General features: G+C 42.0%; 2 protein-coding genes, 1 long non-coding RNA gene and 7 other non-coding genes across 12 annotated transcripts; 9 read left to right on the forward strand and 1 right to left on the reverse strand.

The window, feature by feature from the left end:
- Positions 1 to 1,351: 1,351 nt before the first annotated feature.
- LOC138201916 (uncharacterized) lies at positions 1,352 to 5,496 on the reverse strand. Of its 3 annotated transcripts, none has more exons than XR_011178616.1 (4): positions 5,403 to 5,496; positions 5,190 to 5,286; positions 4,639 to 4,751; positions 1,352 to 4,419 (listed from the first exon to the last, which is right to left on the reverse strand). It is a non-coding gene; the product is annotated as an uncharacterized lncRNA (long non-coding RNA). The 3 variants fall into 3 exon arrangements; XR_011178615.1 differs by having other exon boundaries at positions 4,639 to 4,777; XR_011178617.1 differs by having other exon boundaries at positions 4,639 to 4,777; positions 5,190 to 5,324.
- Positions 2,892 to 6,869, forward strand: LOC138201915 (FERM domain-containing protein 6). Its single transcript, XM_069155506.1, has 13 exons — positions 2,892 to 2,972; positions 3,391 to 3,481; positions 3,714 to 3,793; positions 4,027 to 4,085; positions 4,293 to 4,518; positions 4,612 to 4,767; positions 5,028 to 5,093; positions 5,249 to 5,317; positions 5,422 to 5,596; positions 5,674 to 5,853; positions 6,074 to 6,205; positions 6,313 to 6,335; positions 6,417 to 6,869. Exons 1-13 carry the CDS (start codon positions 2,901 to 2,903, stop codon positions 6,456 to 6,458), a joined length of 1,371 nt encoding a protein of 456 aa, XP_069011607.1. The 5' UTR covers positions 2,892 to 2,900; the 3' UTR covers positions 6,459 to 6,869.
- Positions 6,870 to 7,644: 775 nt separating this feature from the next.
- Positions 7,645 to 7,727, forward strand: trnal-cag (transfer RNA leucine (anticodon CAG)). The gene has a single exon. It is a non-coding gene; the product is annotated as a tRNA-Leu (tRNA).
- Positions 7,728 to 8,986: 1,259 nt separating this feature from the next.
- Positions 8,987 to 9,058, forward strand: trnaq-cug (transfer RNA glutamine (anticodon CUG)). Its single transcript has one exon. It is a non-coding gene; the product is annotated as a tRNA-Gln (tRNA).
- Positions 9,059 to 9,218: 160 nt separating this feature from the next.
- trnal-cag (transfer RNA leucine (anticodon CAG)) lies at positions 9,219 to 9,301 on the forward strand. The gene has a single exon. It is a non-coding gene; the product is annotated as a tRNA-Leu (tRNA).
- A 1,260-nt stretch (positions 9,302 to 10,561) lies between these two features.
- On the forward strand, positions 10,562 to 10,633 carry trnaq-cug (transfer RNA glutamine (anticodon CUG)). Its single transcript has one exon. It is a non-coding gene; the product is annotated as a tRNA-Gln (tRNA).
- Positions 10,634 to 10,793: 160 nt separating this feature from the next.
- On the forward strand, positions 10,794 to 10,876 carry trnal-cag (transfer RNA leucine (anticodon CAG)). Its single transcript has one exon. It is a non-coding gene; the product is annotated as a tRNA-Leu (tRNA).
- A 1,259-nt stretch (positions 10,877 to 12,135) lies between these two features.
- trnaq-cug (transfer RNA glutamine (anticodon CUG)) lies at positions 12,136 to 12,207 on the forward strand. Its single transcript has one exon. It is a non-coding gene; the product is annotated as a tRNA-Gln (tRNA).
- Positions 12,208 to 12,367: 160 nt separating this feature from the next.
- Positions 12,368 to 12,450, forward strand: trnal-cag (transfer RNA leucine (anticodon CAG)). Its single transcript has one exon. It is a non-coding gene; the product is annotated as a tRNA-Leu (tRNA).
- A 462-nt stretch (positions 12,451 to 12,912) lies between these two features.
- ghdc (GH3 domain containing) lies at positions 12,913 to 18,491 on the forward strand. Its single transcript, XM_069155508.1, has 11 exons — positions 12,913 to 13,107; positions 13,330 to 13,620; positions 14,594 to 14,790; positions 14,893 to 15,087; positions 15,213 to 15,332; positions 15,870 to 16,167; positions 16,411 to 16,600; positions 17,281 to 17,352; positions 17,474 to 17,607; positions 17,713 to 17,801; positions 17,919 to 18,491. Exons 1-11 carry the CDS (start codon positions 13,023 to 13,025, stop codon positions 18,138 to 18,140), a joined length of 1,893 nt encoding a protein of 630 aa, XP_069011609.1. The 5' UTR covers positions 12,913 to 13,022; the 3' UTR covers positions 18,141 to 18,491.
- Positions 18,492 to 20,148: the final 1,657 nt, after the last annotated feature.

Genomic DNA, 20,148 nt, shown 5'->3' on the forward strand with positions numbered 1-20,148 from the left:
TCCATCACCCATAGTGTTTTTTTTGCAGTTTACTCACATGGACGTTTTAAGAACAGTGTCCAGGACTAGTTTGCCAACATAGAGAGGCTCCACAATCCGTGGTACTAAAGAGGGACGTTCAGGAGGCCAAACAGCCTTATTTGTGAATAAGTAATATACACGCTGTCGCTCAAAAACCAGGCCTGATGGAAAAACAGATTTGAACTCGTTGTAAAAAGTTCTGTAAGTTCCACCTATTTTTGTTTGCGGGAAAAACGTTCACAAAATCAGTCCGAAAAAAAAAAAGGTTCTACAAACGCATTATAAATAACGGTGAGAAGATCCTGATCATTTCAATCTTTACTGCAAAATGCACATGTACAAAAATTTGTGTCGGACACCGTGAGAATAAAAACTAGTTGATCATGAAAATCAAAAGGCAAAGTAAAACATCAGTGGAAGTAGACTGCAGGGCATTAACACGTTTTTAGTTTTCTTGTAAAAAAAAAACAAAAAACTTCATAACACAAGTCAATGTGTGGGTGTTGTCCTAAATGTGTAATTCAAACTGAATACAATGTGAAGATTAATGTACAACATCCTACTTGTTGTTGTGTGAGTGCGCACGTCTGTCGGCAAAAAGAGGAAGGAGCATGTTTGAAAGGGTCCGAGGAAGTTTTTGATGACTCGTCGTCATGATTGTTCACCCAAAATGTGAGACCGACGGTGTGAGAACGTTACTGGGAATGCAGTAAATGGGAAGTGGGTGTCTGATGGGATACATGTAAATGAATGTGCTGCGGGGACTTTGGAATAATGGTCTACAACACTGCGTGTTCCAATTTATTGAAATGCTTTATACAACTTTATTTAACATGATAAACCTGCATATTGTCATGCAGTCTTGTCAAATCGATGTACAAAATGACCCATAAATGGACGAGTTTTCTTGTTGCGGAGTTTGGTGAAAGATGCCCACAGCATGTTGGAAGTACAGAATAGTAAATGTGATGCGAGTGCGTGTGTGTGTGTGTGCGCGTGTGTGTGTGTGTGTATATTAAACAACATTTCACAGCCCTCAATCTGTCAAAACCTCGTCAGCAAGGGTCCGTTCCGCCAAGATCAAACCACTATACGTACTGTACTGCATGTTTCCTCTGGTCGCCTTTAATCATCGACTCCTCGGCGTGAACTCTGCGTAACCTGAGAATGGAATTTTACCGTCTCCTGTGTGAATTTTGTTTGAGGAGAAAGATTGTCGTACGTGTCGGTAGATGAAAGACGTTACCTCTTTTGAATGTATCTCATCTGTCCCCGAAAAGGTCGATGTGATATTGTAGAATACTTGATGGAGTCGGTACACGTGATATCGTTTTTTTTTTTTTTTTTTTTTTTTTTTTATTAACTGCTGATGGGAGTCACTACTGAAGCTGCATTAACAGCATCCCACTACTCTGTGTAACGTTGTAGGATTAAAAGAAAAAACAACAACAACAAAAAAAAAAAACGTGCCTGTGTCTGGGGAGCAGGTGCCTTTTTAATGCACTGTAGTGTTCTTTTGGTTGTGTTTTTCTTCTGTTTTTGTGCATGTTTAACAGTTATTTCATGTGGGAATCCAAAAGAACACCATAGATTGTAACTTCAAAAAAAAAAAAACCACAGAGAGAAAATGTTGTTAATCATAAGAATCACCAGCTACTAAAAAAAAAATGTCATTTTTTTTTGTTGCTTTATCTGAGCAAAGCACAATTGGCATTATAATATTTTGTTTTTAAATAAATTAATGATAGATTAACAACGGCCTCATCGTTATTTGTTTTAAGTGGTGGGGTGGGGTGGTAAATGTTGTCAATGTCATTATCTTTAATCAGACTGTTTATTTAATCCAAAAGAAATCGGATAAGTACAGAATACGTTTCTACTGCTTGACAGGGACACAATGTGGAGATGCATCAGATGAGAAGAAAAACATTTGAAGAAAAGAGAGGAAACTTAAAAGAATAAATACATGCACAGAGAAACATACGCATATTGATCAAGGCAGTGCAGGATTAGTTTACCATGGCTGCCGTGCGTTACTGAAGTTCTTCCTGCTGTGATCACATTTTTTGCAGCCTTGTCTTCATAGTCCATTTCAAGTACTCACTGTATCGGGGGGGGGGGGGGGGGGGCAGGAGACATCGGTTATTAAAAACATAACCTGTTGTGATTAAACTAGATGCAGCGTTGTTGCATGTCTGAAAGTTTCGAATTTTTTTTAAACCGGTTGAACAGCATCGGTCACTGGCTCGATGTTAAAAAGGCTGTAATTCACCCTCTAATTTAGAATTTTGATGTGGCAGAAGTAATAATATAATTTTATGTGATAGTTTTTCAACTCTCCCTCTGACCTTTTGATGGGAACAAGGAGACTCCCTTCCAGTGTCTCCTGTCCACACAGAGTCGTGGTTGTTCAGTTTGGCCTGGTACTGATTTAATTTGGTTTGCTTTTCAGGCAGAGATTAAAAAAAAAAAAAAAGATGCTCACGTCTTTTGTCAAATGTTGCATAAATGTTGGTATATTTGAGCATTTTGCATTTTTTTTTGTGTGTAAAAGTATCACACCCGTTGTGTAGTTGCTACAAACACAGCTGCATTAAAATGTGATAACTCGTGCAGAGTTTGAGCCACATTAATTCACGAGTTCTTTCTGTAGACAGAAAATCTGCCCCGATTTGAGGAAAAGAAAAAAAAAAAAAAGGCCAAACATCCTCAGATTGCCGCTCCTGCACTGTGGGCATTGGATTATTTATTTTTCTCATTACTGAACAAACATTATTACGTGTCAAGGTGAGTAAGGAGGTGGGTTTGTTTCAGCAGACTCGGGGGAGGGAGGACAGGAGGAGGATATATGGTGAACCGAGAGTGAAGCTTCTGCAACAATGAAGACAAAGCGGAGACGACTCGTGTGCATCCTTCTGCCCAACAAGCAGCATCTGGACTGTCCTGTCGGGGTGAGTTGTCTCGGGGTCCTTTCTGTGTCACAGTCACTTCTTTAGAGTCTGATTCTGATGCATCGCTTGGAAATGGAGAAACAGAAACCACGTTTATATTGACATTAACAGGACATTGATGTGCCAGTATTACGTAGAGGTTTACATTTATTTCTTTGCAGAATTTAAAAGCTCCTGAAACTATATTTTATCATAATGGAACAATATATGGACTCACTGTTACAGCTAAATACTAGTCTATATGTACAACTAAATGATGCAATTATTATTTACAGTATGTGAGCAGGGAGAGGTCAACAACATATCACCAGGCTGATATCACAAAGCTAAAATACTGCATCAGTGTGAAGCCAAAGCTCAAAGTATAGACTGTGGCTGTGCTTTTTAAAGACATGTTTCTTGTTATTATGATTTGTAGGTGAGAGCCAGAGGCAGTGAGGTGTTGAACAGTGTGCTGAAGCAGCTCCGTGTCAGTGATCTCCAAGTCTTTGGTCTGGCTGTTCTCAGAGGTCAGTGAGTGTCAGTGTGGGAGTACGGGAGGAAATGTTTTCACTTCATTTACTGTGGAATGCTGAGATTCAGGGAGGTAATGAGTGAACTCGCTGTCAAAAAAAGATAATAGAAACTCCTCTTATCTCAGCCTGTAAGGTTGAACCGCAGTGCTAAAAAAAAAATGTATTGTGAATTGATGTCACCTGTTTTCCCTGTGCTGATTTATTTTGTGCATTTACTCCCCCCAAGACAATGAATATCTTTTTCTGGATTTGGACCAGAAGTTGAGCAAGTACTTCGGCAAAAGATGGAACAGGAGCTCTTTAATGGTTTGCTGTTCTTTTATTTCTGACGTTTTTGTGTTGAATTAAAGCTTTGTCACCCTTTTCTCACAAGATTTACAGACTGAACTTTAGCAGTTTTTAATTGCAAGTCGTTGATTATTGATGCCTACATTAAAAAGACACACGGGGACTTCGTGAAGCTTCATTTTACAACATTTATGTCAGGTCTTTGTTACATGATGTTACATGAGCTTGAACTATTTATTCTACATTTCCAGGTTCCATTCATCTTATTTCTGAGAGTGCAGTATTACGTCGAGAATGGCCGACTAATATTGTGAGTTTGGCTCCAATCACCATTGATAAGTCCTGTCCACCATGCATGTTAATAAGAATTTTTCTTTGGGCTTTTTCAGCAACATTATGAAACTATTTGCGAAAAAATAAATAAATAAATAGCTGAGTCAGCCTGACGTCCTTTATAATACTGTACCAAACTCCCACCAGAACCTCTGTAACTCGGTGTCGTCTCGGCTTCTTTCAGTAGCAGCAAAGTGCAGCAGCTCTACTACACTGAGCTGAGGCAGAACGTGCTGCGTTCACAGAGCCGCCATCAGGAGGCTTTGTTCTTCCAGCTGGCAGCCTCTGCGCTCCAAGCTGAGGTCGGAGATCTGGAACAGAGATCGGGGAGGGATGAAGAGGAAGAAGAGGAGAAACAGCAGGGAAAACAATGGCATTACTTTCTTCCCGAGGACTACTTCCCTTCTTGGGTGAAAAAAAAAAAAAAAAAAGAAAACTTTTGGACCTAGCCTTAATTTGGCAATAACACTGTTATTATTATATGTGTGTGGTTGTGTTTTCAGCTCATAAAGCGCAGAGGGAGAGACTACCTGCTGCGACACTCTCCGGTGCTGCATGGTGAGCTGACAGGTGTGTCACGCAGCCAAGCCGTCCTGCAGTTTATAAAAGAAGCCGACGGGCTGCAGGACGGAGCGGTCAGCTTCTACAGGATGAGACAGGTCAGACTCTCTGTTTAAAATAAGGAAGGAAAAACAACAAAACTTTTCCAGAAATGTTCATGGTTTCTTCCTTCATCCATTCTGCACCGTACCACCGCGTTTCATAAAAATCACGCTGGTCGTTTTTCCACTAAACTGGTAACAAATAAATAAATTAAAAAAAAAAAAACAAAGGTTGAAAAACAATGAAGCTTTAATATTTCATGTGAGCTCATGAACTTTATTTTAAACGGCTTCTGTGACTGTTGATGTGTGTGTAGGAGAAAAAAGAGCTGAGAAGTTTAATCCTTCTTGGCGTGACAGTGAAGGGAATCCATATTTATCAGGTGGGTCCTCCAACTTTACAGATCATTTTACACAAAGCTTGGGAAGTTATTTTTTACAAACAGGGTTTGACTTACAAAACTGTACAAAACTTTTACCTTCAGTGCACTCCTGAGTTTGCCTGGATTGCAGATGTGAACTGTGATTATTCCTTCAGGAGGTGGAAGGGAGACGGTGGCTGTTGTATGATTTGTCCTGGAACGACATTGACCGCTTCACTTTCCAGGTTGGTCCTAGAGACACTCACCCAAGTATAACACATTAATAAACATGCATGTTACACAACAGCAATTCTTCCTCTTTATTCATACCTTTCTGTTTGCTCCTCAGGGCGTCAGCTTTGAAATCTCTGCAGTGGGCTCGCTGTGCCTCCCTAAGCTGGTGTATTACACTCAGTCAGTGTTCCACTCTAAACACGTCCTGAGGCACCTCAGCGACAGTCACCGGCTGCACATCAACACCAGAGACGCAGTCAGCTGCATCCAACAGCTGGAAAACATGCAGGGTAACTCCAATTTGAAATCGGCCTCACATTTTCTGTTTCACAACTCCAGTGGCGTCTTATTCTCTGCCTCTCCTCAGTCAGTCGGTTCCACAAAGAGGCCTACATCTGTGACATAACTCGCCTAAGACAGAGACTCCGCTGCAGCAACCTCAAGTCGACCATGTCTGACTGCAGTGATGCAGCGGAAACAGCCACAGCCTGGTCCAAAGAGGAGGAGGAGGAAGAGGAGGAGGAGGAGGATGAAGGCTCTCCATCAGGTCAGCTTTCTGGATGATGCAGCACCCATCAGACTGCCAATTGCAATGTCACTGTTTCCCCACAGAGCCAGATCATAGATTCTACTCTACTAAAGGTTTCTCGGAAGAAAAAGAAGAAGTAGAGCTTAAAGAGTTTACAGCTATTAAAGAAAAAACAGTTCCTGTTTGTGGTATTTGTTGCTTAAATTCAAGAGCAGTTGTGTTTTTATGCTGACGGCAGATGCTGAGCTGCGGTTGGACGAACCAGAGGAGGTTTTTGTTGACGACCCAGCTGAGGTGTCGTGGCTGGCTGAGCTTCTCCTTGGCGTGTCTGTGGATGGACCTCTGGTGCTCCCTGCGTCTCACTGGGAAGGTTAGTCCTTAAAGCACCGTGACGCATGTTAAATAAGCTTTTAATCATGTGGGCGTCCATCCTGTTGTCGGCGCAGCATGTCATTTTATGTCCTCTTTTATTGTCAGCTGTCACCATGGAAGTGAAACAGGTGAGCAAACGGCAGATCTCCCTTTTTGTACATTTGCAGCAGTCCTACATCAAAGGCAGCAGTGTTCTCTCTGTTCTGCAGGTTCTGTGGAGGAGAGATGACGAAGGGATGGATGGGGACTAATTTACAGCCACATTCATTAAATGTTCCTCAGGACAAGAAGACACGGATGTTTGCTGTCCTCGTGCTTCAGGAAGTTTAAAGTTGATAACAGTGCATCTGAACTAATTCTTGAACTGATATATAATGACAATCACTTTCACCATCACTGTTGAGATAAAAAAAAAAATCTCTGTTCTTATATTTTACTATAAATCTTAACCGCAAGATAACACTGATCTAATAAGTCATATTTTTTTTGTCTTCCATCCGCTGTTTTAAGACTCTTCAGAGATTTTTTTTATCCTTACAAAAAGTGTTGGTTAGTGGACACTTTTTATGCCGAGACATTTCAAATTAAAATTGCATCCAAAAACCAAAAACATGCATCTCAGGTTGATTGGTTATTTGGACTTTTTTTTTTTTTTTCATATTTTGGACAACATACTTTTTCGTCAGATGTATGACCTTTTTTCAAACTGGAAAAAAAAACAGTTTGTAGTTACTTCTCACTGAGAAGTTTGCACCAGTGGCTTACCCTTAGAGGGACTTGCCTTCAGAGCTCTCACCCTTCATGGCGAACACTTACAGGGGTACAATCGTTTTTTAAAGAGACTCGCCCTCTTGTAAACCATCAACCATGTGTGAGCGGGGCTCGAACCCGTGTCTTACATGAGGTGGTTTCTATCTCGGCCTCAAGGGCGTTGTAGACCACTGGACTATCTTCAACACCTGAGCAGGGGAAAGAGTTTCGCGGAGTTCACTCAGAGCTTTCAGTGGCACAACTGAAGGTCTGGTTAACTCAGCAGGTAAAAGATTCTACTTCACCAAGGTTGCTGTTAATGGTTCAAATTCCACCTTGGCCTGTTGATGGTGATTCAATTTTTTGCAAAGTTGAAACCTTTGGAGAAATTGAAAAAGTTTTGCATACACTACACATTACAGGAAGATATTTAATGTCACTGCAGACCCCCTTGAAAACATGTATATCTACTATCCAAAGAATGTCTGTGGCAATTTTGCCGGTTTTAGCTTGTAGCTGCCGGGGCATCTGTTTATGAAAAATATGAAATTTTTCACCAGGAGAGACGCCTGTAGACAGATAGATAGATAGTTACTTTATTAATCCAGAAGGGAGATTTGTTTTCGCTACAGCAGCATTATACTATACTTCCTCAACATGATATGATTAACAGATTCCCCTCTCAGTGTCAGGATGGCCGAGCGGTCTAAGGCGCTGCGTTCAGGTCGCAGTCTCCCCTGGAGGCGTGGGTTCGAATCCCACTTCTGACAGTAGAAATTTTCCCTGGAGCAAGTGTACATTGTCTTGTATTTCAGCTCAAATATCGAGCCAGTCCATCGGCGGATGTTATGGCAAGTGAGAGGGCTCACTGCTGAATTTCTCCGTCCTTCAGCCAGCAGTTTTTTTGTGTCTCTTCTATCCACAGGGAAACAATAGAAAACAATTCTATACAACTTCATCGATCAAGTAAACACAACTAGATACGTCTGGGAAATATGAAATTATTGCATGTTTATATTTTGAAATGATAGGATTTGAAGTCTCCTACTTTTTCAAATTGTTTATGAATATGGCATTTGGAAAAAGTAAACCTAAGAGCAGGTTTCCTTGACAGCAGTCGTTTTGTAATTTGCCAACAAGTTTTACTTTTTATCGGTAGAACAGATTGGAATACGTCATCGTTTAGTCAACCAATCAGCGCGACAAGCTGTGAACAAAACACGGAAGCAACACAGAGCTGCGAATGTAAAATCCAACGTTCTTCCATCACCACGTAAAGGTTTCTTAAATGTTATTGTACACATAAAGTAGCAAAACAACAGGACATCCCATTATTTGCCCTCAATGGGTTTCTCCTGAAACTCATTTTTGGGTCACTTTTTGGACGACATGCAATAGTATGACTTTTTTATTACATTTTGGATGAAATACTATAGCATGACTTTTGGGTACATTTTTTGCCACCACGCCACGGGCACACCGATCGACGAAAACAAATTCTTCCGTTAACTTTTAATTCCAAACATGTTAAGAGTGCACAGAATAACTTCCAGGTCGGTCCGACAAAATTTGTAGGAGGAGTTCGTTAAAGTACAATGTGTGAATCGCCAAAAATGGCAACTAAATTCAAAATGGCGCACTTCCTGTTGAGTTGACCTAATGATGCAATGTAACTTTTTTGTATGTCTCGGTGTTATACACACGTCCACCGAATTCCATGCATGTAGGTAAATGTAGCCGCCAGGCATCTGTTTAGGGGGCGCTAGCGAGCGCTAGTGGCCACGCCCACTTTAGACTCCGCTAAAATATGACACTTTTCGCCAGGAGAGACGAGTGTACCAACTTTCACGTGTTTTTGAGTATAATAAAGTTGCTATCACACAGTTGTTTACGGAGAATAATAATAATCGCTTGAATAACAATAGGGCTTTCGCACCATCGGTGTTCGGGCCCTAATAAATTAATTTAGTTTGGCAATATATACTCTAGGTAATGATTGGATGATGGGGCTTCATAAGCATAAATACAGGGTTCCATGGTGTAATGGTTAGCACTCTGGACTCTGAATCCAGTGATCCGAGTTCAAATCTCGTTGGGACCTGATTTTGGGAGGTCTGATCAAAGGCGTCCTCGGTGGGAACAGAAATCATCTTCGTTCCTCAGCAGCATCAACATGATATGATTAACAATTAATGATCGTTTATACACTACTCCACCCCCTGAGGACACACGTGATATCTGGGTGACTATCCATTCTCAGTGTCAGGATGGCCGAGCGGTCTAAGGCGCTGCGTTCAGGTCGCAGTCTCCTCTGGAGGCGTGGGTTCGAATCCCACTTCTGACAATAGAAATTTTCCCTGGAACAAGTGTACATTGTCTTGTATTTCAGCTCAAATATCGAGCCAGTCCATCGGCGGATGTTATGGTAAGTGAGAGGACTCACTGCTGAATTTCTCCATCCTTCAGCCAGCAGTTTTTTGTGTCTCTTTTATCCACAGGGAAACAATAGAAAACAATTAAGTACAACTTCATCGATCAGGTAAACACAACTGGATAAGTCTGGGAAATATGAAGCTATTGCATGTTTATATTTTGAAATGATAGGATTTGAAGTCTCCTACTTTTTCAAATTATTTATGAATATGGCATTTGGAAAAAATAAACCTAAGAGCAGGTTTCCTTGACAGCAGTCGTTTTGTAATTTGCCAACAAGTTTTACTTTTTATCGGTAGAACTGATTGGGATACGTCATCGTTTAGTCAACCAATCAGCGTGAAAAGCTGTGAACAAAACACGGAAGCAGCAAAGAGCTGCGAATGTAAAATCCAACGTTCTTCCATCACCACGTAAAGGTTTCTTAAATGTTATTACATACATAAAGTAGCAAAACAGCAGGACATCCCATTATTTGCCCTCAATGGGTTTCTCCTGAAACGCATTTTTGGGTCACTTTTTGGACGACATGCAATAGTATGACTTTTTTATTAAATTTTGGATGAAATGCTATAGCATGACTTTTGGGTACATTTTTTGCCACCACGCCACGGGCACACCGATCGACGAAAACAAATTCTTATGTTAACTTTTAATTCCAAACATGTTAAGAGTGCACAGAATAACTTCCAAGTCGGTCCGACAAAATTTGTAGGAGGAGTTCGTTAAAATACAACATGTGTGAATCGCCAAAAATGGCAACTAAATTCAAAATGGCGCACTTCCTGTTGAGTTGACCTAATGATGCAATGTAACTTTTTTGTATGTCTCAGTGTTATACACACGTCCACCGAATTTCATGCATGTAGGTAAATGTAGCCGCCAGGCATCTGTTTAGGGGGCGCTAGCGAGCGCTAGTGGCCACGCCCACTTTAGACTCCACTAAAATATGACATTTTTCGCCGGGAGAGACGAGTGTACCAACTTTCACGTGTTTTTGAGTATAATAAAGTTGCTATCACACAGTTGTTTACGGAGAATAATAATAATCGCTTGAATAACAATAGGGCTTTCGCACCATCGGTGTTCGGGCCCTAATAAATTAATTTAGTTTGGCAATATATACTCTAGGTAATGATTGGATGATGGGGCTTCATAAGCATAAATACAGGGTTCCATGGTGTAATGGTTAGCACGCTAGACTCTGAATCCAGCGATCCGAGTTCAAATCTCGGTGGGACCTGATTTTGGGAGGTCTGATCAAAGGCGTCCTCGGTGGGAACAGAAATCATCTTCGTTCCTCAGCAGCATCAACATGATATGACTAACAATTAATGATCGTTTATACACCACTCCACCCCCTGAGGACACACGTGATATCTGGGTGAATATCTCCTCTCAGTGTCAGGATGGCCGAGCGGTCTAAGGCGCTGCGTTCAGGTCGCAGTCTCCTCTGGAGGCGTGGGTTCGAATCCCACTTCTGACAGTAGAAATTTTCCCTGGAGCAAGTGTACATTGTCTTGTATTTCAGCTCAAATACCGAGCCAGTCCATCGGCGGATGTTATGGCAAGTGAGAGGGCTCACTGCTGAATTTCTCTGTCCTTCAGCCAGCAGTTTTTTTGTGTCTCTTCTATCCACAGGGAAACAATAGAAAACAATTCTATACAACTTCATCGATCAAGTAAACAGAACTAGATAAGTCTAGGAAATATGAAGTTATTGCATGTTTATATTTTGAAATGATAGGATTTAAAGTCTCTTACTTTTTCAAAATATTTATGAATATGGCATTTGGAAAAAATAAACCTAAGAGCAGGTTTCCTTGACAGCAGTCGTTTTGTAATTTGCTAACAAGTTTTACTTTTTATCGGTAGAATGGATTGGGATACGTCATCGTTTAGTCAACCAATCAGCGTGAAAAGCTGTGAACAAAACACGGAAGCAGCACAGAGCTGCGAATGTAAAATTCAACGTTCTTCCTTCGCCACGTAAAGGTTTCTTAAATATTATTACATACATAAAGTAGCAAAATAATAGGACATCCCATTATTTGCCCTCAATGGGTTTCTCCTGAAACTCATTTTTGGGTCACTTTTTGGACGACATGCAATAGTATGACTTTTTTATTACATTTTGGATGAAATACTATAGCATGACTTTTGGGTACATTTTTTGCCACCACGCCACGGGCACACCGATCGACGAAAACAAATTCTTCCGTTAACTTTTAATTCCAAACATGTTAAGAGTGCACAGAATAACTTCCAGGTCGGTCCGACAAAATTTGTAGGAGGAGTTCGTTAAAGTACAATGTGTGAATCGCCAAAAATGGCAACTAAATTCAAAATGGCGCACTTCCTGTTGAGTTGACCTAATGATGCAATGTAACTTTTTTGTATGTCTCGGTGTTATACACACGTCCACCGAATTTCATGCATGTAGGTAAATGTAGCCGCCAGGCATCTGTTTAGGGGGCGCTAGCGAGCGCTAGTGGCCACGCCCACTTTAGACTCCGCTAAAATATGACATTTTTCGCCGGGAGAGACGAGTGTACCAACTTTCACGTGTTTTTGAGTATAATAAAGTTGCTATCACACAGTTGTTTACGGAGAATAATAATAATCGCTTGAATAACAATAGGGCTTTCGCACCATCGGTGTTCGGGCCCTAATAAATTAATTTAGTTTGGCAATATATACTCTAGGTAATGATTGGATGATGGGGCTTCATAAGCATAAATACAGGGTTCCATGGTGTAATGGTTAGCACTCTGGACTCTGAATCCAGTGATCCGAGTTCAAATCTCGGTGGGACCTGATTTTGGGAGGTCTGATCAAAGGCGTCCTCGGTGGGAACAGAAATCATCTTCGTTCCTCAGCAGCATCAACATGATATGATTAACAATTAATGATCGTTTATACACCACTCCACCCCCTGAGGACACACGTGATATCTGGGTGAATATCCATTCTCAGTGTCAGGATGGCCGAGCGGTCTAAGGCGCTGCGTTCAGGTCGCAGTCTCCTCTGGAGGCGTGGGTTCGAATCCCACTTCTGACAGCAAGAATTTTCCCTGGAGCAAGTGTACATTGTCTTGTATTTCAGCTCAAATATCGAGCCAGTCCATCGGCGGATGTTATGGTAAGTGAGAGGACTCACTGCTGAATTTCTCCATCCTTCAGCCAGCAGTTTTTTGTGTCTCTTCTATCCACAGGGAAACAATAGAAAACAATTCTATACAACTTCTATACATCGATCAGGTAAACACAACTAGATAAGTCTGGGAAATATGAAATTATTGCATGTTTATATTTTGAAATGATAGGATTTGAAGTCTCCTACTTTTTCAAATTTACAAAACGACTGCTGTCAAGGAAACCTGCTCTTAGGTTTATTTTTTTTCCAAATGCCATATTCATAAATACAAGTTTTACTTTTTATCGGTAGAACAGATTGGAAAACGTCATCGTTTAGTCAACCAATCAGCGCGACAAGCTGTGACCAAAACACGGAAGCAGCACAGAGCTGCGAACGGAAAACCTAATGTTCTTCCTTCGCCACGTCAAGGTTTCTTAAATGTTATTGCATACATAAAGTAGCAAAACAACAGGACATCCCATTATTTGCCCTCAATGGGTTTCTCCTGGTTTCACGTGGCGCTGGCGCTTTGTGTTGCGGTTTTATCGTTTGCTGTTGCAATAACTGGACAAAGTCTAGGTAAGTGGATCAAATTTAAAAAAAACAAATAACGAATATAAATGTTGGCAAATGGGAAAGGAATGGGAGAGGTGCTTAGACAGAGCCCTTTATCCACCACAGCGATGTCTGTACTGACAAACTTAATGTTTTGAACGTTGATCAAACATATTGCCTCACAGCGCCCCCACCTGGCCACTCTGTGTTTCTCGCGTAACCTCGGTCCCCGGCTCTTCCCTGCAGCCGTGCCGCCCGCTCTGCCCACGGCTCTCGGCGTCTGCTCTCTGGCCGGGTTAGCAGTCGTTTGGAGGGATATTAGCTCGAAGTTAAAGGGTGAAAGCCGGACGTTAAGCAGTCTGTTCAGTCAGTACCTGGCGGCGAAGGCGGCGGGCTGGCTGGGCAGACGGCAGAGGAGGAAACTCGAAGCCGATACTGGGAAGGTGAAGAGCGTCCAGGAGGAGACTCTTCTGCTGCGCTTGCGTAAAAACGCGAACACATGTTATGGAAAAGAGTACGACTTCAGCTCAATTAAAGGTAAGGAGAGACGTAGATGGTGTTGATGGACAATTGACGTGGGGACATTTTAAATTGATCGTTTCCACGCACGTGAAAACCAGCAGTGACATATTTGTCTTCAGATTTACTGTGATGTAACGTTGTATTATTTACACACAGTATAGTCAAGAGTTTATCTGCTGCACAGCAAGCGGTGACAGCAGGATTTAACTGAGGTCATTTGTCCAAATTGCTGGAGGACCCACCATCCATTAAAAAGCATACATTTGTATGAGACGGCAACGCATTATTCCAATCTTCAGTGATGGAAAAAGTACTCAGATCCTTCACTTTAAGCAAAAGCAACAATATGACGATGTAAACATACTCGATTACAAGTAAAAGTCCTGCATGAAAGCTCTTAAAGTACATCAGTGTTTGCGCAAAATGTAGTTAAAGTATTAAAATATAAAAAGCACTTGTTTGGTCCCTCTGACAAATTATTATATTACATCATTGGATTATATTCATAATACTAATGCATCATTGTGTAAGCAGCATGTTACTTTTCTAGCTGTTGTATTTGAGCTGAATTGAAATACTTCATATGGAGTTTTCTATCCAGGGACAATGGGATAAATCTGAGGGGTCATCAAATGATTACTAAGAGAAGAAAGAAGAAAAAAACAAAATCTGTTTTCAGTTTTTAGAATTTTTCTGTAATATTTGATTTTTGGTAAGATGTTGGTTCATTTGAACATTTACTGAAATACACTTTCGTTTTGGTTGACCAAATATTCAAACCTCATACAAACTCATTTTACTGTCATAGAAGACTAAAGTAACCTAAAGCAAGTCCTCACAGTCATTATGCTGGAACTGGTGACTGTTTGATAAGTTTGCTTTGAAAAATAACTTAAAATAGTAAAAGAGAAATGTTTCATGAGGATGGATTCGACTGATGAGCAGAAACTTTAAAACTGTCTGTTTGTGGGGATGTATTTTTTTTTAGACAGCGACGGCTTCCGGGCGCGTCACCCGCTCACCACGTACAAGCACTATCATGAGCTCATCAGGCGCATCGCAGCCGGAGAAGAGAAGGTGATCATTGCTGAGAAGCCGCTGATTCTGGCCATGACCTCCGGGACGTCCGGCCCCAGCGCCATGCTGCTCAGCACCAAGGCCACCAACACGGAGTTCTTCCTGCAGGTGAAGCGGCTGCCTGATGATGGCGTGTTTTCCTCGCAGCAGCCCGTGCGTTATTAACAGTACTTTTTTTTGTTTGTTTGTTTGTTTGTTTGTTTCCATCAGGGAGTGACTGTGTGTTTAGATGCCATGCGACAGGCATTCCCTGAGAGTGACAGCCTTCAGCGCACCACCAAGTTGTTCTACGCTCCCGTATTTCGCCAGTCTGAGGCCGGCATTCCCATCGGACCAAACTCCTCCACGCCAGCCTCCTCTCGCCACGCGCTCAGCCTCTACACAACTCCAGCACCTGCCTTCGAGGTACCATCAACAAGTCGTACAAGTGGTCAGCCGTAGCGTCACCTCTCTGTTCACGTGCGTGTGACGCTTCTGGTGTCGTTTTGTTTATTTTGGCAGGATGATTAAAATGTTGCGTGTCCCTTCAGGTTCTCGGTGAGAAGGACACCCTCTACCTGCACCTTCTGTTTGCTCTGAAAGATCCCAGTGTGGGAACACTGGAGTCCAACTTTGCCTCCACAGTTTTCTATGCCTTCGGTGCCCTCCAGGTACATGGTTGAATTGTCCTGTAAACAACATTTTGTGTCAAGTTGTTCTCTACAAGGGACAATGAAAAAGTTCAGAGACTGTTTCTGTCGGGCTCAACTCGATTGCAGCACAGTGGTGATAAACGTGCAAGCGCTGATGTTGATCAAGTGACATAACTTTGAATACCCTGTGCTCCATGCGCATCACTGTGCTGCACTCCATTCACACACAACGGGGGCATTGTCTAAACTTTTTGATGGTCCTTCGTATTTTATGTGATCAGAGGCATAAAAAGCAGGGCATTATGGGAAATATTACTAAAAAAATAAAAAGGTGTCAGTTGAGATCCGTGGTTGTAACATTTATGATATCTTTTTAAAAATATTATTTCTAAGAGACAATTGTTTATCACAGGGGCGGGATAAATTCTTGAGTCAGATGTCAAGCTCCCACTGACCAAAAAAAAAAAAAAAAAAAAAAAAAAAAATCCATTAATTTGTCCCATGAATAAAAGATCAGGAAAGTAATTTCCACCTGATATGCTCTTGATCCCACAGGAGCATTGGCAGGAGCTTGTGGGGGACATCGAAAGAGGGAGAGTCAGCAGCGCTCTGTCTCTGGAGCCCTCAGTGAGGGCCAGGCTCGAAACTCTATTGAAGCCAGACCCGGAGAGGGCCGCTCAGCTCCGGGCCCACTTCCAGGAGGGCTTCAGGGGGATCGCCAAGCGTCTGTGGCCTCACCTCCACCTGGTGCTGGCGGTGGACTCGGGCTCCAATCAGATCTACGGTGAAATGTTGCGGGAGAACTACTGCAAGGGAGTGCCTTTCTACTCGCCCTTCTATGCTGCTACTGAAGGTCGGAACCAGTATGAGCGCCTCTGTGGGAAACAGCTGCTCCCACACATTTACATTTTAAAGGTCTCGCAGTAAAAGGTTAACTGCTAAATCAGAAAAAAATAACTGCTACATTTTTCAGTAATAAAAACAGCTGTATCCCCAAAAGAGATCACCAAACATGGTACCAATGCAGGTGTTTTAAGGTTACGAGACACATGCGTTGTTGGTGTTTCCTCTCATTTGTATGTGTGGGCCCCTGCAGGTCTGATAGGGGTGAACCTGTGGCCCCAGGAGCCAAACAGACGTTACTTGCTGTGTCCCCGCTCGATGTTCTGCGAGTTCCTGCCGGAGAGCAGCCTGGATGAGGAGACGCCTCGAACCCTGCTGATGTCGGAGGTGAAGGAGGGAGACAACTATGAGCTCGTTATCACAAATGCTTCAGGACTCTTCAGGTCTGATCTCATCTCATTTGGCTGTAGCATGCAGATGATTTTAGTCGAATGTGTTTTTATCGAGTAAATACCAGAAAAGCAGGCCAAATATGCCCTGATTTGATTAGAGTATGTCCTCTTGGTTGTGACACGCCGCGATGACCCGTAAAGGATATAAAGGATTGTTCTGTTCTGCATATGCAATTACATATGGCTTTATTTTCGAATAAAAGGTGTTCCGAGACACCGGCTAATAGTATCTGAAACGTCTTTATTAGTCCGACTGAGCTATGTTGACATCATTTTGCTTCTCACCATATGAAATATTTGTCTCCACATAATAGAGTAAAGTTAGGGAGAGGCAGGAGGAAGACAAACATTTGATCGCATCATTTGTGCTCTGAGGGCCATTCGGTCTGATTTATAAGGCAACCGCAAATTAAGTAGTGAACCTCTGCCAGCAAAAAGCTGTACGAGTGAAATTATGCTCCATAATTGCTTTGTGTCATTGGTGTTGTGATATGGTTTCACTTGACTGCACTCTGTCAAGAATGAGCTTCATCGCACTTCATAATATTCCAGATTTGTGCCCTGGGCTCCGTCAGGCAATCTGATATGCAATTAAAATTTTACATTACAACTAACTAATGAACATTAGAAGTGTTAAGATAGCTCGTATTTTTTTTTAAATTTTCATACAGATATTGCATCGGCGACATTGTGAAAGTTGTTGGATTCCACAACCAGTGTCCCATTGTGGAGTTTCAGTACAGGTACTGTATGGCACAGCGTGTTACCTTATATATGCAGTATACCTTGTGCTGTTTGTAACACACACACACACACACACTCGACATATCAACACGTCTCCTCCCTGCCCCCGTGTCCTGTCAGACGAGGTCAGATGCTGAACGTTCGAGGGGAGAAAGTGTCCGAGGCGTTGTTCCTCGATGCCTTGAAGAAAGCTGTTGCTCAGTGGCTGGGAGCTCAGCTGGTCGACTACTGCTGTGCTGAGAGCGGCATTTTGGGTAAGACGCCTCCATTATACCCGTTCAGTCGCCGCGCACTTTTGGAGTCTGATGACATTTGTGTGTCTTTTGCGCCATGATTGATCTCATTGTGTCACGTTGCAGGAGATTCAATAGGTGGCTCCGACCCTCATTATCAAGTGTTTATAGAGCTGAAAGGTGTGAGGAAACTAACAGAGGAGCAAAGATATAAGGTAAGACAAGTCCTGATGAAGATCGCCATCAGACAGTGTGTTTATACTTGATCGTAAAATAACTCTTTATTCTCTCTCTCTCTCTCTCTCTCTCTCTCCGGTTTCTGTGTCTTCCAGTTGGACATTTGTCTCCAGCAGGACTCGGCAGTCTACAAGTCCTTCCGCAGCAAAGGCAGCATCGGACCGATGAGGGTGCAGCTGGTGGCAGAGGGTGCGTTCAAGGAGCTTCGTATCCAGATGATGGCCTACTCGACCACCTCGCCCAACACTTTCAAAATGCACCGCGTGCTGCGCAGGAAAGAATACGCCGACTTCCTCCTGGGAAAAACCGTCTCCTGAAATGAGACAAAGCTTACGGACTCTGTGGTGAGCGCTGACCGAATAACATGTCTCCAGTTTTAACAGCTATTCTTGAATTGAGTCAAGGAATCGTGCCTTTTTGAGCTGTTAAACACAAACACACAAATTTTTAACAATTAAAAATGTACATTTGACTGTTTTGCTTTCTCGACCATACTCATAAAATTGTATATAAAAAAAAGTATTAGCACAGTTTTTGCCTACTTAAATCTTTCAGGGCCTCATCTGGGCGTCACGTCATCAAAGTCTATACTTTACCAATCAACTGAAGCCTGTAAAACATTAATATCACTACTTGTTTTTAATAAATTATGCTTTCGATGGATACCATCTGGTGCTATCGCCTGTGATGATTAAAGCAACATTTGGCAGGATTTTATCCCCAAAAATAAACCCCTCTGGTGTGCCTGAATCATGGAGTGAGGCTGCGGCGCAGCAGACAAAAGCAACTGAAAAGTTTTCACATCACCAGTATCTTGTGGTGCCTTTAGCAAAATGTAGGCTTAAAAGCACGTCTTGTTTTGCCTCTGTTGTCCCTTTAGTATCCTCTGGTAGTCAGCAGTCCCCGCACGTGTTGGTAAAGGCGACTATTAATTATGTAAAGTACGTGACATCATTTGTTGGTGGTAGAATTCACATTTTTCCAAATAGCTCGTCACGTTTATTTTTCCTGAACTGTTTTAATCTCAGAAATCTCCCTCCTAAATGACGACATTGAGATTATGCACAGTTTGCCATCTTTCCTTCAGAGCCTCCTGCAGTGAACTCCCAGTTTGATCTCAGTTTGACAGCAGTGGAGCGTTCAGACCGGAGGAGCTGATTACTGGTAACACTAATTAAAGTCCAGACTATTGCTGATGATCCCGATGAATGGAGGCAGCGCACAGACGGTCACCTTTCCATATCTGCCTGCTTTTACTTTTCTCTCCAGTCGGATCACACACGGTGCATACGATACCACTTTGTTCTCACCACTAGGGGGGGCTAGTCTTACACGTAAGACTGGCACAATGGATGTTGTTCACGCCTCGTATTACAGGTCAGCAGTTAACTGCTTCTTTGTCTTAACTAAAACTGTGGATTCTCATAGCTCTGTCCATTAGTGCAGTCAGCTGAATTAATGGCCTCTAATTGTAAGTCATCAAACACAAAACTACACGAAAAGAAGACAATAGCAGGTCTTTGATGTGTAAAAAGAGTAGTGAGGTCAGTTTTGGCCTTAAATTAGAGAGCGCGTGGACGTACAGTACTAACTCCAAAATCCTTATTTCATTTTATGGGATATTTTATCTGACCAAAGTTTAACGTCTGATCTGTAGAAAATAAGCATCAGAAGGCTGAACAAGCCCTCAGAGCGACCGCTCTCTGGTGCTCGTGTATTGTTGCACAGCATGTTCCTCTCCTGCGGGTCTCTGCGTTCACGAAGTGGGCGAATATTTTTAGTAACGTCCCATTTCAGCAGAGATTTTGACACTGTTCTCGCTGTATTGTGGCTCCATACGCAGCATACCAGTGTTCCTTTGGCAAATTTCTGTTTTAGATTTAGATTTAGACTTTATTAATCCCACAGTGGGGAAATTTAGTCGTCACAGCAGCGCAGAAACACAAAAAAGGTGCACACAATACGAAAAACTTTACAAATATGTATAAGACTATAAAATAAGATAGATAAAAAAATAATTATTTTAGAAAAAAAATAAGAGCAATAGATACACACACAGACTATATACGCAAAAACCAATAAAATAAAATACAGTTTGGGATGAAGGTGAAGAGCAACAGAGAAGACCCTAAAGCCCCACGGGTCAAATTAGAGAAGTTAGGCCTTTTTTCAAAGTTTCTGCCTTCATGATATTTTAAATAAGTGAAGTTTTCACTCAACATTCCATGTTTGTAATTAGGTCCAAGTTGGAGCAGTAGCTTTCCAGAGGTATCGGAGACAATAATTAGTACAAACTTGAAATGATTCTACTCTTATGAAGTTTTC

This window comes from Embiotoca jacksoni, unplaced genomic scaffold (assembly GCF_022577435.1).
Source record: "Embiotoca jacksoni isolate LCO1_2020_lvr unplaced genomic scaffold, fEmbJac1.0.p SCAF_20, whole genome shotgun sequence".
In the NCBI taxonomy this organism is placed as follows: domain Eukaryota; kingdom Metazoa; phylum Chordata; class Actinopteri; family Embiotocidae; genus Embiotoca; species Embiotoca jacksoni.

Excerpts from the sequence above, each read along its gene's own strand:
- LOC138201915 (XM_069155506.1), top strand. The coding sequence starts at position 2,901 with ATGAAGACAAAGCGGAGACGACTCGTGTGCATCCTTCTGCCCAACAAG. Across the intron at positions 5,597-5,673 it reads ACAGCTGGAAAACATGCAGG|TCAGTCGGTTCCACAAAGAG; the intron begins GTAACTCCAATT and ends GCCTCTCCTCAG. Across the intron at positions 6,336-6,416 it reads TCACCATGGAAGTGAAACAG|GTTCTGTGGAGGAGAGATGA; the intron begins GTGAGCAAACGG and ends TCTGTTCTGCAG.
- ghdc (XM_069155508.1), top strand. The coding sequence starts at position 13,023 with ATGGGTTTCTCCTGGTTTCACGTGGCGCTGGCGCTTTGTGTTGCGGTT. Across the intron at positions 13,621-14,593 it reads CGACTTCAGCTCAATTAAAG|ACAGCGACGGCTTCCGGGCG; the intron begins GTAAGGAGAGAC and ends ATTTTTTTTTAG. Across the intron at positions 15,088-15,212 it reads CTCCAGCACCTGCCTTCGAG|GTTCTCGGTGAGAAGGACAC; the intron begins GTACCATCAACA and ends GTGTCCCTTCAG.